Source organism: Arctopsyche grandis, chromosome 9 (assembly GCF_051622035.1).
Source record: "Arctopsyche grandis isolate Sample6627 chromosome 9, ASM5162203v2, whole genome shotgun sequence".
NCBI classification, from domain to species: domain Eukaryota; kingdom Metazoa; phylum Arthropoda; class Insecta; order Trichoptera; family Hydropsychidae; genus Arctopsyche; species Arctopsyche grandis.
Window position 1 is genome coordinate 32,347,239 of NC_135363.1, and position 18,100 is coordinate 32,365,338.

At 30.2% G+C, this 18,100-nt stretch overlaps 1 protein-coding gene across 1 annotated transcript; it reads right to left on the reverse strand.

The window, feature by feature from the left end:
• Positions 1–4,184: 4,184 nt before the first annotated feature.
• Positions 4,185–10,835, reverse strand: LOC143916575 (ketimine reductase mu-crystallin). Its single transcript, XM_077437722.1, has 5 exons — positions 10,426–10,835; positions 8,012–8,197; positions 7,746–7,944; positions 5,019–5,210; positions 4,185–4,286 (listed from the first exon to the last, which is right to left on the reverse strand). Exons 1-5 carry the CDS (start codon positions 10,801–10,803, stop codon positions 4,201–4,203), a joined length of 1,041 nt encoding a protein of 346 aa, XP_077293848.1. The 5' UTR covers positions 10,804–10,835; the 3' UTR covers positions 4,185–4,200.
• Positions 10,836–18,100: the final 7,265 nt, after the last annotated feature.

An 18,100-nucleotide genomic window follows, 5' to 3' on the forward strand; every position in this document is an offset into this window, starting at 1 on the left:
AAATTTCTGACAACCTTAATATTTTTAAATAAATAAATAAACCTAATTTATATAATTATTTATTTATTTATTTAACATACTTGGGGGAGGCGGCAAAGCCGATAGACCCAAGGGGTTTGATTTATACATACATATGAATATGTAAAAAATTAAATAGATTTAAAATGACAATATTAAAACAAAAATAAGAGAGAAAAAAGTAAACAAGAAACAGAAATAAGATATTGGTAAAGAAGAATTACAGTTTAAGAAATACATTAAGCTTATTCTTAAACACATAAAGGTTATCGGAAATTACAATATTATTGGGAAGACTATTCCAAACTGAAACCACGCTGTTTGAAAAGAAGGAATCTCTGATCAATTTATTAGATTTTTCTTTTTGTAGAATTAGCAGATTTTGATAATTTGGAAATTAGCAGATGAATTTGTAATCGATCTATTTGTAACAATACATTGTCATAATACTGTTAATTTTCATTCATAATATTTATGCAGGAACCATATACATCTAGTGTTTCTTTTAATAACTCCTTTGTTGCTTTAATATATGAGGTTTTGCGATCATGCAAAAATTCGAACTCGAGATTTTGAGTGATACCAATTTGAATCGATCACTGATCACGTTTACATAATCTATAAAAAAATGTGTGTGTGTGTGTTTCAGTGTATTTTGGGGATTTTTTGAACACCGTTCGTCCTATTGATTGAAACTTGGTAATGGTTACTGAAATTCTTATCGATATGACGTTAACATTTTTCAAATTTTTAAGTTGACCGGAAATGGTACCTCTCCTTATAGATGTCCGCCAACCAGAAGAGGCAGTTTACTCTTGCTCGATTTTTCTTCCACTATTTTTTTCAACCTCTTAAACATGTGTGCTCTCCACGAAAAAATTCAAGTATAATTCTTGTATAAATGTGATGAAATTAAAAACAAATCACTAAATTGAATAAGCCCCAAGTGGGATTTTTTCCTCCTAGAAATGTCAAAAATGTTGTGACCATGATTTTTTCTACGCCCCTGAACTTATCAAGCTGAAAATTTATATTTGTATTTTTTATGTACTGGCTTACAGTTGCTAAGTTTTTAGTTGGAATTTGTAAACCGGAAGAATTAATTTTGTAACATTATTTCCTTATTTTATTTTGACCTTTTAAATTATTTTTATTTTCATGTCTTGTATTTTATATTTATGATATACATACATACATATAAAATTTTATTTTATATTATATTTATGATATACATAAACGAGACTAATAAAATGCACGCATTTGACGTTTCCAACTTGTCAAATATCAGGTCACTTCTCATTTTTTACCTAAACATGAGAACAAGACAAAGATAAAACTGTGTCTCAGATTGGCATACTTTGGTATTGTTTAATCATTCTTAGTTAATAATTCAATATTCGTGTACATACATTATTAAGTTAAAAATAATGTGGAATCCAATTTCTGCCAAAAAATCATGACTTCATAACACCGGCTCTACAATATTTTGTTTATTATGTTTATTTTTGCGTTACTCAGTACCGACAAAAATTTCATTTCCATTCGATTTTCTAGACTTCGAGAAAAATTGAATTATCCCCAAAGTCGACTTGAAAATACATAATTCCCACAGGAAAAGCCCTTTCGGAATTTTCCTTTTACATTCATTTTTTTATTATTCTTGTTGAAGCTCTATAAAGTGCGATTGAAATACATGTATTTATTCAATTTACAAACAATAGACGTATGATTTTCTTTCCAACGTGAATATTTTATGTTTATGTGTAAACTTTTAAGCGGTATTCGCGAAGGGAAATTCCCAGAATAGTTTCCTACTAAATTTAACATCTGTGTTGTTATACTGCGCTAAATATGTATATGTAATATAATATATGTAGATATGTATGGGATACCTAAAAGTAAATAGTAAATAATAAATCTTTACAAATTAATATAAAATTAATACAAATTAAAATATCTTCATATACATACATTAAATTCTTGGCATATATGTTAAATAAGTTTTCACATTGACTTGATAAGCCCTTCTCAACTATAATACTATATAAAATATGTATGAATGTATGTATGTATAGATGATGAATACACTGAATATATGTAAATCAAAATGTAATATTTACATATATGTACATATACATATATTATTCATTCGAAGAGATAAATCGCTTTATACGCGTGCAGGCAATATAACAATTCGCCTGTATTAATCCCGAATACAGGCCTTCTCAAGGGTGCTGGGCTCACAAAGGCGTAAGGGACACGTGGCTATGACAAGTGCTAAATTGGGCCACATTTGAAGGACCGCTGGAATTTATAGCCGGGAATATAGACACCCTTTCACAATTCATTGAGTGTACATATATCCTTCAGCATTTCACGGACGAATTCAGACAATCGCTTTTTATTACTATTGCTGGAATTAAATCAGGGGTCGTAAAATTTAGGTCGCGGACCAAATTTCCACCTTAGTTATATAAACAGTGCCGTAACTAGGCAGGTGAAAATAGGCACAGGGCCCAGAATGAAGATGGCTTAAAAAGTGAGATTATGTATACAAATGAAATAAACTTTCAATCCGAATCGATTAACCATTTGGGAGATAATTGAATTCAAAAACTTAAAAAAAAGAAGACACCTATAAGGGGAGGTATCATTTCCGGTCAACTTAAAAATTTGAAAAAAAATTACGTCGTATCGATGAGAATTTCAGTAACAGATACTAAGTTTTAGTTTTATAGGACTGACAGTATACAAAAAATCCTCAAAATACACAGACACAGACACAAGGACACACAACATTTTTTTCTAGATCATGAAAATGTGATCAGTGATCGATTCTGAGTTCAAATTAGTTAAAATCTCGAGTTCAAATTTTCGCATGATCACAAAACTTCATCTATTATTACCACGTACATATGTACATAGATAAAGTAAAAAAAAACGTTTTTTGATATGAAATTATATATTGTTATATAAAATTTGCTTGTGGAGGTATTTATCGAAGTTATTAATATTGATATTGCTGATTTTATCGTCTTTAGAGTACAGTCAACCCTTCAATGACGTGCTAAATCTGTTCCGCAAGAAAACGGAAAAAAATACAAAGGGAGAAGTCGAACAATAAAATTGTATAAAAAAGTTATAACAAATTGTATTTAATACATATTTGCATGCAATATATCTATATTTTCAATTACAAAATAAATTGAAAAAATCACTCGTAGCCAGATTTTAGTAATCAGTCAATTGAATACAAGCACCGTTTATCTTGAAAAATTGTAAAAAGTGATACATATACAAGGATGTCGAAAATCATTTAAAAGAGATTTACCACATGAAAGGCTTTGATTTTTCAGTTTTATATTGTATATAAGATATCGGAAAATTTTCCTATACATCACAAATCCATTAGAGTGCTAAAAAATCGCGTGAAAAATATACGTACGAAAGTGGATCGTTAGACGATAGACTATCATCTTTTTCATATGAAAGACAAAACCTAAGAGATATTACACGTCTTCCACGGCATACATATACAACATATATTTATGTTTATTGCAACATCTGGCTGAAAATATGACGCTTTCACGAGAGCGCGGTGTACTTGTGATGTTTGAAGAATATTTTTCAGACGCGAATAGGCAAATTGTTTAAGCTTTTCTTCTTCCGTCGAATAGCTTTGCATGTGCTTTGTGTTTGGCATAAATTCAATATTATTATTTCGATGCGTGCTTTGGTGAACGATGTTCTTGAAGTTGATTAATCGATCGGTGTTATTGACAAGCTCAAATTAACCGTTCAAATACCGGCAATATGTGTTAAACTTGTTTTTGTATGTATGTGAGTAGGCATTGAAGGATGTTGTTTTTTTGCTACTTGATAAATTTCTAAATATGGTATTTTGGTCAAAATAAGAGAGCTATTCCTAATACAAATTATAAATAATTTGTATGCCACTTCCTATATAACGTATTATGCAACTTACATAATAGTACAAAATCAGATTCCTTTAGAATATAAATAAATAATAGTGAAACCACAACTTGATAAAAAAGACTTTATTGTCATGTTTATATTTTGTATTCGAATTTACATTAGAATGTAATTATTACTTTTATTTTCAAATGACGTTCTTCTCTCGATGCGTTCTATTTATATTGATTCCATTATTTATATGTATTTTTAAACTTCCGTCACTTTTGGAACATTTTTACTAAGCCATTTCCTGTAAATCATTTTTCCAACTACCGCATCGTGTATTCCCATACCTAAAAAATAATAATATATTTAAATAAACTCACGTTTTAACGAAATATACAAACATAGGTTGAATTCAATCAAATGATTACAAATTAGACACATATGTATGTAATATGAACTAAGCAAATGTAAAAAATTGTGATCCAGAAAAATAACCCGTACCCACATTCAATTGTCAAATATATATAATATATTTATAAGTTTTTATAAATTTGTAATAGTGCCATACAAATGTAAAAGTAGACCACTTTATAAAACCATTTTAAAGCACATATTTGTAGTATTCTCTCATTTTTGTCTTAGGATATCTTATATAAGGCTATTAGTCTAAGCCTATTGTTAACATCAATTATCTTTTAGAGTGATTACGAAAAATTTAGTATTTCATTTCGAAGCTTCCATTGTTAATATGTCAATTAGTTTTAAGTCTACCATCGCCACCTTAAAGCACACAATTTACTCTAAAATCCGACAAAGACTTTCGTAAACCACACTTTCGTTGCTATCGATCGTGTGTACCGTCTCGTTGAAGTATTAACGTGTATGGGGCTATTCTTGTAGATTTACCGCACATCGTAAATGCACCAATCCAATTCGTAAAGTATAAAATTTCACAGGACATATAAAATCTTCAATGGAATACGTGCTTTATTTCTTATTTTGGAATTATTTATAAATGAACTTTTTTTTTTTTTTTATTTGGAATAGAGTTTTAGTTATATAATATATGGGATCCTCACCACGAGATTGGAAAATCGTAACGCGATTAGGATTTTCAGCCTTCTTGATCAAACCCAATTCCAATTGACCCAATTCTCCTACTGGCATCAGGTTTGGAGTTTCGGCTTTAGTCAAGTCGAAGTCCTCCACGTAAACGTCCGAACGTTTATACAGTTCAGGTGACAGTTCACTGACAGGTCCCACTCCGACTCCTGAAAATCAAATAATAAATTAATTATAAAGTTGTGTGTACGATTTTCAAGGGTTTGTCAAAAAAAAAATGAAGCAGATACGTCGAGACAGTTTGATTGAATGTCTCCGTTCGCGTATAAAAACAATTACTTATCTCACTCAGCGAAAATTATCAATCTTGCGAAAATGTGACAAGTGAAAGAGTTCTTTCGCTTGAACTTCCGGTGGGGTAATTTATCATGAATTTCATGATTTTATGAAATATTTACGTACCTGTGTAGGGATTGGTGGTAGATTTCTAAAAAAAATATGCCAGAACTTCTATAGATTTTTCACGTTAAAGTTTACATTATAATTGGCCTTAATTTGATCTTTTGTGCTGAAAAGGCACAGTATATATTTTCATAATCACAAATTAAGAACAACTAAAAATTGATTTACGTAAGATATCAAATCAGAAGTTTTATTAAAAAAAATTAAAATAACCTTAGGACTTTTATTTATTTAGGCACATATGTACATATCGAAAATAAAGACTTTGTATGTTAGTTTTGGTTCCTAGAATTCATGACGTTATGGAAAAAAAATTATTTTGTATGACGACGATATCGATATCGATTTAAATTACATTTTAGATATCGATTTCGATTCTGTTTTCGATTTTAATTTCGATTCCAATTTCGATTCCAATTTCGATTTCAATTCCGATTTCAATTCCGATTTCTGACTCCAATTTTAGTTCCAATTTTTGATTTTGATTTACATTTCAGTTCCAATTTTCGATTCCGATTCATTTTTCAGTTCTGGATCCCGATTCCTTTTTCAGTTCCGGATCCAGATTAAAATAAATTTAATAAAAAAAAATGTTTGTATTAGATTAGCCATGTTTAAGCGGTTTATATTACAAATACCGAGTGAAGCCGGTTAAACCATTAGTAATGTATATATGTATAGATCTCAAAAGTATAAATATAAATATACTGTTTAATATTAGAATACCGTTTGAGTTTGTTATTTATACCGTGTGTAATTGAAGTGTCAGCTTGTATGGGTACAATTCTAACAAAAGCAACAATTTGGAAGTTTTATTTCAATTGTGTGATTTAATGAAATATTTAGTATGTAAATATTTTATGCTTCGTTGTAGGTTGTACGTTGGTCGCGCAAAATATTGTAAATTCATTCCGCTATGCAAAACGTGAAATTTAAAAATTCGAAAAATTATTGTTACGAGTATACCATCCCCTTGCCTTCCACTTGTATTTGTGTGCAACTTTGAAAACGCGAATTTTCCACGAGGAAAATTCGGAAAATATTCCCACGGAATAACTGAAATAATAAGACCGCGAAGAAAATATTCCTCATTATGCGTCCCGTTACGAGGAATTCCTCGACCACTTTTCCAAATAAATGATATCTCGAAATTTCATCGTCGCATTTCCACCACGATTATATTATAATATTCTCGAACTTTTCGATTAAAATTCGCATAAAAGCCTCACAACATACGCCCTAGTGCTAAAAATAGACAACGACTGCGAATCGTCCCGATTTTTCACGGAAAAAAATGGCCGAGACAGGTGTGCGCGTTCAAGTCTCCGACACATTCCGAGGGTTTTAACAAGGGTCTGAATGACCCTATGAACTTGTTAAAGTGGCCGAAAAACCTCACCGAATTGTAAACGAGGGTTTCGTCGGACGAATCCCACAGGATAAAACCTGAAAATGTGTCTACAAACAAATATCTACATACATTCAAAATAACGAAAAGCCCCTCGGATCATTAATTCGCAAAGCGAATTATTTCTTTGCGGCCAATAGAGACACCCTTCAATGTTATCGAAACGGGTCAAACCTAATTTCAGTAGTTCTACTTGAATATTTACATAGCTTACAAATTGATAATGGTATTATATATATGTGTAATATAGCTATTCTGTGTGTGTGTGTGTCTGTTGTTCGTGTGTTAATATTAGATTTTATACCTGCTACAGATGGATTGAATATGTAGTTTACTCAACGTTTGGAGGAATAGATTTGTCTCATTTAGTCTTGAGTGCGAATCTAGTTTTAAGACCCTTTTTTGAGCAGCCTTTTGGATATACAGCTCCAACTGTCTTCTTTTGTTCAATTCAGTAGTAGAAAAAAGCAGTTGCTTGGTTTAGACAGGAAAAATACTGTCTATGGTAAACTGCAAGCTCTGTTTTATCCCCTCAATTTCTTCACATAATTAATGGGCAAATGGATAGGAAACCCTTCTAAATTGTCTATTAATTTTATAAATTTTATGCAAATTTCACTTTAGTTTGTTATTTTAGCATCTATTCCGAATTTTAGCATCAATTAATAGCAAAATGCCCAAAATACGTGTCTCTAGCCATAACCCATGCGAAGTACATATGTACTGTATATTGTATTTGTATTTTTTCAACCTATCATCGATCATTCTACGCATGTCCTTTTACGAGTTGGGACAGCCCTTGAAGGTTCCCATCCTTCATAATGTCACTACATACATACATATGTATATACAATTCGAAAACAACAATAGTCACCATTTACGAGAGCCCCAGCTTTGACCCAATCGTCTTGTACCAGAACGGCCGTGGAATTGGTCGCTGTGACTATGACGTCAGCTTCTTGGGCACATTCTTCTCCTGTCACACATAATTTGATGTCAGCTCCAAGTTTCATCGTCTTCAGGTCCTCCACCAGCCTTTCGGCTCGGGAAGTAGTACGATTCCATATGCGAATCTGTGGAAAATTTCATTTTATCAAAGCATACTGCAAGTGTAAGAATTTTATCCATAAATTTACGTACTTCGTCGAAATGAAACTGAGATTGTAGAGCAATGGCGTGTATGCGTCCTTGTACACCAGCTCCAAATATTGCCAAGATTCTTCGTTGGCCACTGCTAGTGATGTTAGCTTTATTCCAGAGCAGTTTTGTGGCGATGCAAGTCACAGCTGCTGTTCTCCATTCGGTTATTCTTTCAGCTCCCATCACCTATAAATGTGTTATTAAATTATTCTTATACTATTGTTGCGTAGGGGTGGGTGGAGGATCCAAGGATTTTAGCAAGCAGCATAGCTCGGTTGTTAAGCTTCTGCTTAGCATCGTGAGGTGCCGGGTTCGATCCCAGGGCCAGGTCTCGAGTGAGAAATGAATTTTTCAGAGTATGCTGCTGGTTAGACCTGGATTTGTGACTCCAGGTTGATCGTTTCCTATCAGAGTTTGTCAATTTTCTCTGATTTCATTGTTGAAACGGTTCTTGAAATTCTTCTTATATATATATACAATATGTCACCAATAATTTATGTTTGATTAATGTACAATAAATAAGTTTGTGTACGATTTGATAGATGTCTCATTGATTTGCGAGTCTTTCAGTGTCTCGTAATTCAGTTACTTATATAATGAAAAATGCTGCAATATTTGTAATTGGCCAGGAAGGCGCATTGGGGTTGCCTGCAATGCCTTTCTGGTATGTGTAAATAAAAATAAAAATAAAATAAATGAAAAGGCCAAAGTTGCTTCACAGAATTTATTGGTGATTAAGGGGTATGTCTCTATGATGCTTTGTTAAAATTATTCTAAAAAATGTATATCGAAATGATATCGAATTGGGGATTACCTGTTAGGCCTTCCTGGTATACATTACATTATAAATATATTATACATTAAAAAACATTAAAGTGGAATTACTATTTGATGAGATATTGAAATATTTTACTAAATTTAATTGGCCTTTGTTTTATTTTATTTTTTATTTTTATCGTATGTTTAACGGAGAGCTGAATGAGGTCGATCTATGTATTTGGTATTTCCCTACATCAATTCAGGTCTAACATCAAGAGAATCTTGACCAATTGATTCATTTCTTCTCCTATTCTATTTTTCCAATATTTTTTTTACTTTAGTTTAGTTATGTAATGTGATATTTAATCATATTATAGCTTTCATTATTTTCCTTTTCATTTGTTTATTTTGTATTTACCTTTTTCATTTGTTTGATATTTGTAAATTTAGATTTCTTCTTATATTCTATTTTATAACCTTTTCCCAATATTTTAAAACTATAGTTTAATTATGCAATGTTCTACATATTTTGTCATGCCTTTATTCTTTACTTTTTAATTTGTTTTCCTTATATTTATCTTTTTAATTTTTGTAAAAATGTGTTATTGGACTCGGATGTTACATATAATATTTATTTACTATTTGTTTTTTTATACATATCTATGTACATCCTGTCCGTTGATTTTTCAATAAATAAAAAAAAATATAATTGGCCTTTGTTAACAAATACTAGCATTTCTAATTTTATCATATTATATAAGAGAATTTTTTCTTTATCTTTAGTTTATCTATTTTCTTTAACGTGTGTAAACATTTCTTTGTATGACATGAATTGTAAAAAACGTATTTACATGAAATAAATAACCGCAATGATAACTTTTTTTCGAGCAAATTGTATTTCGAGCGATTAATATTCAAGAATCAAGTACATATTTCGAGGAATGGGACATCTGAGAAATATATTTTTGAACGATATATTATATATCAATTTCCGTGCATATTTAAATTATTTTATTTTTATGGTTATACATACATATTTTTTGGTTATATATGTATGTATGTATGTACGTTAAGATTTAATGGAATCATCAGATTCAATCATGTTTATTTTTATTAAAATATTAATTTTCAGAATTATGAGGTTTTGAATAAGATATCACACACTATTGTATCTACCTTTATATACCTATAAAATAATATGACTAGATTCAACTATGTTAAATATATTATTAATTCAATACAACTGAAGTAATAATGTAGTAAGTCTGAGTTTAATTGATTTTTTTGATTTTTAAATGCTTTTTATTATTACGAAATTATGTTCACAATACATCTTATATTTATTTTAATAGCTACTGATCTACTGATCATTTTCTATTTTACAATTTTAATTTAATTTGGTTAGTAATTTAGTTAGTAAAAGTCTGAGTTTAATAAATATTTTTCGAAGTATGGCAAACGTGAAAACTCGTCGTCCAATGTACTTGAATGGAAAATTTCGTGGAAAAGTTTGTATTTCAAGACACAATTGAAACCTTTGAATAGAAATACCCTTGCAATTCAGTATATTTAAATACAAATATTTAACAAAAAATATATACAATAAAATTTTAATAAAATAGCACTTTAAATAAATATAAGAATTTCGTACTCACTGAGTATAATTTCCCGTCGGAATCATCAAACAGGAACAGATATCCAGATATAGAGGGTAATGGAGGCACTTTTTTGGAATTTTCCTTAAAGATATTGAGTATTTTACATGAGAGCGCCGATTCCTTTTTCTTATTCAATTCAAAACCCTCAACGTATCCGGGCATGCAAAGCATGAAACCCTTGTTCGAATGCAAAGAGGCGAAAATCCTTTTCGGATTGGTCATTTTCAAGTCTTTGTAATCCCGAATCTTCGCGTCATCATCATCAAGACGGCTCACAGAAACAGCAATCAAAGCCTGCCTCACCACTGCTATCACTTCGTCCCATTTCAGCAAGTTTTCCACTTCATCTTCGTCCAAAAATGTTATTTGCGACATGACGACCTTCTTTTTCAGTATCCAACTGACGTTTGAATAGAAATTATCGAAATAGTACATTTATCTCACTTATCTCTTATTTGATAGTGACACGTGTGCCAGATAAGTAATGTGTTTTCATAACATTATTGTAACCACAACGAATAATACGTTGTTTGCGGCTGATTAATCCTAATCTATGTATATTACATAGATTGACAATAGTAGTAATAACCTCATATATTGTATAATATGTACGTACATATGTAGAAGAAAGACTAAAAATTAAAATTGTAAATAGATACAAAGCAAAAATAATACGTGGTTTGCGGCTGATTAATCCTAATCTATGTATGTACATATATTAGATTGACAGTAGTAGTAATAACCTCATATATTATACATATAATATGTAGGTACATATGTAGAAGAAAGACTAAAAATTAAAATTGTAAGTACATACAAAGCAAAAGGCTCATTGCTATAATTTTTTAAAAAATAAATTAATAGATAGCCCATTTGATAATTTTTTTCGAGCAATATCGCGTTCGAAAATTTGACTTCTAGCAAATTACCTACAACCCTTATATACAATACATAAGTGTATAAGTTAATTCGTTTTTTTATTATATTATCAAATTATCATGATGCTACAAACTCTTTAAGTCCATTAACTGTTAAGATTCATATTTGCAAATTGTTTTTTTTTTTTTTAAATGCTTTTTATTATTACGAAATTATGTTCACAATACATCTTATATCTATTTTAATAGCTACTGATCTACTGATCATTTTCTATTTTACAATTTAATTTAATTTGGTTAGTAATCACAGTATTATATTATTCTAATGTTAATCTAAAGCATAATAGGAAAAAGAGCTCAAAAACCTATTTACAATCCTTATAAATGTTCATAATACATCTAATACATAACATTAATTAAAGACTCTCTAAAGTCGATGACCTAAAGCAGATTGTGTTTAGGTAATCTGTGTTTATACCTGAAGGGTATAGACATTTTGTTGTAATCACCGAGACTCTTCACAAGTGTGTTATTAGTGATTCTGTCATAGAATCTACTGGTTAGTTTGTTAGTAATGTCTGTAACAAACGGAATATTATATATGGCATGCAGTTTTTTCAGGTTAGTATATATGGGTGTATTATAAATTATTTTTAGGGATTTATTTTGTATTACTTGGAGCTTGGAAAGGTTAGTATTCGAGGCGTTATTCCATACAGGTGAAGCATAGGTTAATAATGGTAATATGAGCGCGCGATATAATTTTATTTTATTTAGCGTTGATAAAGAACTATGGCGATTAAATATTGGATATATTGAGGATATACCCCGCATCGCCTTGCATTTCGCTGCCTCAATGTGAGGTGCCCATCTCATTCTTTTATCAAACGTTACTCCTAAATATTTTATTACTGGCTGCCATTTCAGACTTTCTCCAGAGGGGATTTTCAGATCTGAACTTGGCTTATGCCATATTACACTAAAGAATATGGCGTCTGTGCAAATTGATTTAAATACATATGTGTATATCAAAATTATACGTAGAAGTACAACTATTCGTGAGGGCACATATCGATGGTAGCCGCTATAAATCTGAGATAATCTCTAATAATACTTGCGTAATAAAGTTTTGTAACAATAGTAACTAGTTGACCTAATGACTTAAAGACTTAAATAGGGGCCGCAATAAATTAAACTATTGTTAGTTATAATAATGCTTACAAAGCCAATATGTACATACATATGTAAGTGACAAGTAACTGATATTTTCATTTACGCAAGAAGTATTTACGTCATATTTAGTTATACATTTATACACAACAAACGTCAATGATATTTACATTTTAATTTCTAATGTTATTTTAATTACACAATTATGCCCGTCCATCTAAGCGTCTTCCTCATTTTCATAGCTATTCGCCTCAAACAAACGGGCCAGCGGTTGAACGTTATGGAATTTAGATTAAATATTTTGTTAATATATTACAACTCTTCGTGATAATTCTAATACACGAGTAACATGATTACAACGTGACGAGTTAATTAAAGAAATTCTGACAGTATTAATATGTTGTATGTACATATGTACATACATACATACATACATATATTAGAGAGTTGTTTCGACGTGAGGTGTTCGGTAGACGCGCGTTTTTGACAAAACATCCCTTTCCCACCATCCACCGCCCAATTTTCACCCCCAGGTCGTTGATAGCAGGAAGTAGGCCTGTCTTTAAGGCTTTTAGGGAATCTAGGTCGGAAGCTGGCTGAAGCTCTTGCGACTGAAAGCTCATAAAGCGCACCAAACGTCTCGTGAAAAACACTCGCCGAAAGCTCTATTTCATCCAGTACAAAATACTCATCGATCTTTTCACCATACTTTCGCCACAATTAATTATATATTGTAATACAGATTAATATTTGGACATATGTACATTTAATTTATATTTAAGCATTTTATATTTTATATTTTTATAATTTTATATTTTTTTTATATTAAAATTTTTTTTATGTTTTATAATTTTATATTTGTTTTATTTTTTATAATTTTCTTTTTGTGTAGCCAACCTGACGACTTGGAGCTAATCTGTAAAGTCACTATGGCGAAATTGTATAAAAATAAATAGATAAATATATTTTTTATTTATTTTAATAAATCAATACTACAGAGACATGACGGCTGGCCCCAAAGCGTCAATGTGATTATAATAAAAATATAAGTACACATGAATCGAGAATAAAAAAATTATAAAAATCATATCAAAAACCAAGAAATATGTATTTATATGTATATAATAAAAAAAAACAAATAAATAATAATGATAATTATATCGTGCTATGTACATAGAATGTGTTCGACCAATTCAACATAACTGGCATTGAAGAGATCTAAGGAATGTGGCATTAAGTTAAGGAGTCGAACAGCTCTCAAGAGGGGGGAGTTCATGAGCATATTTGCTTTAGCCCTAATTGGCAACAAGATGTCATGCTTTCGTAAAAGTCTAATACTTTCCGGGTCAAAAACTTCAGCCTCTCCAGAATCTCTCCTCTTAATAATTTTACGAAATATTTCCCAAGAAATACATCTCTTCTCTTTGCAAAGGAGTTGAACCCCAAATATCTCAAGACAAAAGCACTAGCGAACAAATATGTATGAATAAAATCCAAATGTCTTTCCAAAGAAATCCAAAGAAATTTCCTTTGGACTCGATCCGAACATCAGAGAGTAACGAATATGTACATATGTATAATATATCCGTTAAGAAAGTCTAGTTTTTATTTTAAAACCAAATAATTTGATATACATATGTATTATCTCATAATACTCTAGCTGAGGTTGTAAGCTTATATGTGAGTAAGAACTTGACGGAGTATTACGAGCTAATATGAAAAATTCTTTTATTCGTTTTTTTTGGCTGAGCTATGCCGGTTTTTTTACTTGTCTTATTTGCATATGTACATATCGATGTTTGTTTGTGCTAATAAATCTAGGGTTTTTAATTTAGAACCACCAACATTTATAAACAATACAAATTATCTCATAATACTTATAAAATGATCATGAAAAGTTCTATTATTTTACTTTTTTTCCAACTTTGACAATCCCGAGATACGCCTGGCAATCAGACTAGACTACTAGATATATAAAGATCAATCATTATTTGTTCACAATGCAAATCTAGAACTTTCATAGGAGAGCCACTAAATTTTAGATATTATATTATACATATTATTTCATTGTACTTTTATTTAGATTATTGATTACAAAATTCTTTGGAAAAGTTCTATTATTTCTTGTAACTTTTACAAACCAAATACTGGCAATTCGAATAGTAAAATATGTGCAGATCAGTATTCGTTTGTTTGCTCTGCAAATCTACAGTTAAAGTGTTTAAACTTTGTTCACATATTTCAAAATTTTTCAAAATAGTTCCAATTCATACATTTATTCACCTGGGCGACGCCCGGCATTTTTCAAGTTGGTATATAAGATTGTAACGTTATTGGAGATCAATTTACGTATCGGATTTACGCACGAAGTTTCCGAAAGAAAATAAGTAGATTTATCTTTCTAGTATGTAAATTTAGAGGTATTCCCATTTCCAGGTGGAATTCACCTTTTCGGGGATTTACAGGTGAGCCCTTATCGATTCCTTCTTGTAATGGAACTTATCAATGTCACGATGGTGCTATTTAAACTCGGGGTTTGAAATTTGCATTAAATTTTATACCGAAAGTTTATTATAATAAGAAAAATGTAATTAAAAATATTCTCCGCCCTATTTTTACCAATCACGAAATATACGCTTTTAAAACTTAATTAGCAAGTTCTCCTCCTGGATCCTATTATCAGGAATAAGAGCTTTTAATGACGAACTTAAGTAGAGCTTTTAGTGTCAGCGCGAGAGTTTTTAAAGAACAACGAGTAATGTAATTAATCAACGCTTACATCTATACGGCTCAGAGTTGTAATTAGACTTTTGTGTTTGGCTTCTAAAAGGACTGATGTCGCAATTAATAGTTTTTCTATGAAATTACTGTTTATCAAATATCATTCGGTAAATAATTGTGTCGTATATACAATAAATTCAAACATCAAATTAAATTGAAATGAAAATGAGTATTTAAAATGATATCAAATACTTATTTTATTTTATATATTTTGATCATCAGAAGCAATAAAAAGACTTCAATTCAAATGGTCAGTATTTTATTAACAAAATAGTCATTATGAGTATTGATTTTGGTCAGTATTAATGTGATTTTAGATTCGGCTACAATACTGACCATATAATAGAAATTATATGGTCAGTACCTATATATATATATATATATATATATATATATATATATATATATATATATATATATATATATATATATATATATATATATATATATATATATATATATATATATATATATATATATATATATATATAAAGGTATATACCGACCGTAAGTTTGAATGCACTGGGCTTTTATTATATACATATTTATTATAAACGGCCAGTACTTAAATATGGCAACAAATTAAATGACCAATATTTTAATCAATTTCGGTTATTATATAAATCAGTTTTTGGCCAGCATTCTATTACGAAATGGTCAGAATTACTATTATATAATATCAGTATGAATAGTATAAAAATCTGACATACATTCACCAAAAGAATTCGATGGAATCGTACCAATCAAATAATAATTCTGGACATTCGTCAAAATAAAACCTACCATTAACATTAAAACTGGCCATTTATATTTAAATACTGACCATTAAAAAAATTACTGACCTTTTATTATTTATACTGACCATTTGTATGATAAACGATGTATACTGACCGTTTTATATATAATTAATACTAGTCATTTAATATACGTAGATAGTGAACTTTCATATATAAATATTGAAAAACAAAACTAAATTACTTACCCGTTTAATACAAGCCCTTAAAAATGGTTACAATATATTGATTATATGAAAACCAGCAGAATATACTAGTGATTAGCATATAATGCGTTGATCAGATTGGTCACGGGTTTCTGCTGGTCAGACCTTGGATTTGTGACTTCGGGTCGATCATTTCCTATCCGAGTTTGCCAATTTATCTGATTTTCAATGAAACGGTTCCAATAAATTGACAACTTTATCCATTTTTCGGCAAATCTCAGGTTTTCAGCAATCTAGAATTTTGCTGAATTGTATAAAATACTGCAAATTTACAAATTTGAACATAGATTTCTTTGTGTATGTTATATGATATTTATTTATTTTTTATTAATACACAAGTATACCACAGCGTCTTCACAGGTCACCCCAATATGACACTGTGGCCAGAAATTTTTTATATTATTTATTTATTTAATTTATTTTTAGTATTTACTTTGTATAATACTAATAATACTTGTATCAAATTTATAATGTTTCTCGCCAGAAAGGCGCATTGGGGTTACCTGTTAGGTCTTCCTGGTATAAATTAAAAAAAGGGCTGTGGAGTCGGATCAAAATTTATCAACTCCGGGATTTATTTTATGATTCGACTCCGACTCCAACTTAAGCGATTTTAGTAAGATAAAATTTTCTTGCCAACACATAAAATTGTTAGTAATAATAAAAAATAAAAACAATTTTCAAAATATAATTTTTTTTTAAAAATTACTTAAAATTAATAAGGCGTTATATTTGTAATGTTTTGATATGCTCGTGTCATCAATTATTACCATTCAATGAATAAAATCTGTGAATGTATGTATAATTCTCCCATTACTTATCTACATTAAGCACACCCCTAACGATAAATTTCCGACCTTTTCCAGCCACTCGAGTTTATTATCCCGAAATGTGGTTTTATTAATTGAACTCGAGGCATTTTGAAATATAATATTTACTCTCGCGTATGTGTGAAGTGGCTGACGATAAGGCGATACAGAACAGATATAAAAAAAAATCACAAAACGTTCACATGCTTAGAGTGGTTTTTAATGTGTTAAAAAGTTCTTCGACATTTTACGGGCTGAGTTCGGATAACGTTTTACGCGACGAAGCGTAAAATTATGATTCCGTAATGGAGTGACGTGGATATATAGGGGAAAATGAGTCCTATGGGAAAAACTGTGGCTTTTTACGTGTTTTAATTTTTATATTTTTATTTTTGCCACCAATGGCGGCGACGCTCTTTTGCATAATGTCGTCTCGGGAAAAAAAATGCGAATAAATGAGAAAATTCCCCGTCGCTGAATATATTAAAGCCTTCCATTTCAATCTTCACCAACACGTGCAGTGTCGTTTTTGCGTTTGTTCCGATAAAAAATGTATATTTCAGCTTACAATAAATATTTTGTCTGAATTTTATTCAACTTTGGCCATTATTTAAATACGGCTGATCGGTACTTGGTCAGCTTTTAAATCAAATATACGAATGTAGTAAGTAATTTTTATCAGTTTGATCCAACTGTCTTTTATTGAAGTTATCAAAATTCGCATTCTATGAAAACCATTCACGGGTTTATTTTATTTTATCTTTAATTTATATCAAGAAGGCCTTACAGGTAACCCCAATGTGCCTTCCTGGCCAAAAACATTGTACATTTGACACAAATATTATTAGACTTATACAAAGTGCATACATACATGTCAATTTATATCCATAGAGACATTTATGGTAAATTTGCAGCACTTTATACAATTTAGCGAAATTCGATATTGCTGAAAACCCGATATTTGTGGGAAAATGGATAAGGTCGCCAATTTTTTGGAAACGTTTCATTGAAAATCAGTTAAATTGGCACACTCT

Coding starts and splice junctions, on each gene's coding strand:
- LOC143916575 (XM_077437722.1), bottom strand. CDS start 10,803: ATGTCGCAAATAACATTTTTGGACGAAGATGAAGTGGAAAACTTGCTG. Junction 8,198..10,425: donor CCGACGGGAAATTATACTCA/GTGAGTACGAAA, acceptor ACACATTTATAG/GTGATGGGAGCTGAAAGAAT. Junction 5,211..7,745: donor AGCTGGGGCTCTCGTAAATG/GTGACTATTGTT, acceptor TTTGATTTTCAG/GAGTCGGAGTGGGACCTGTC.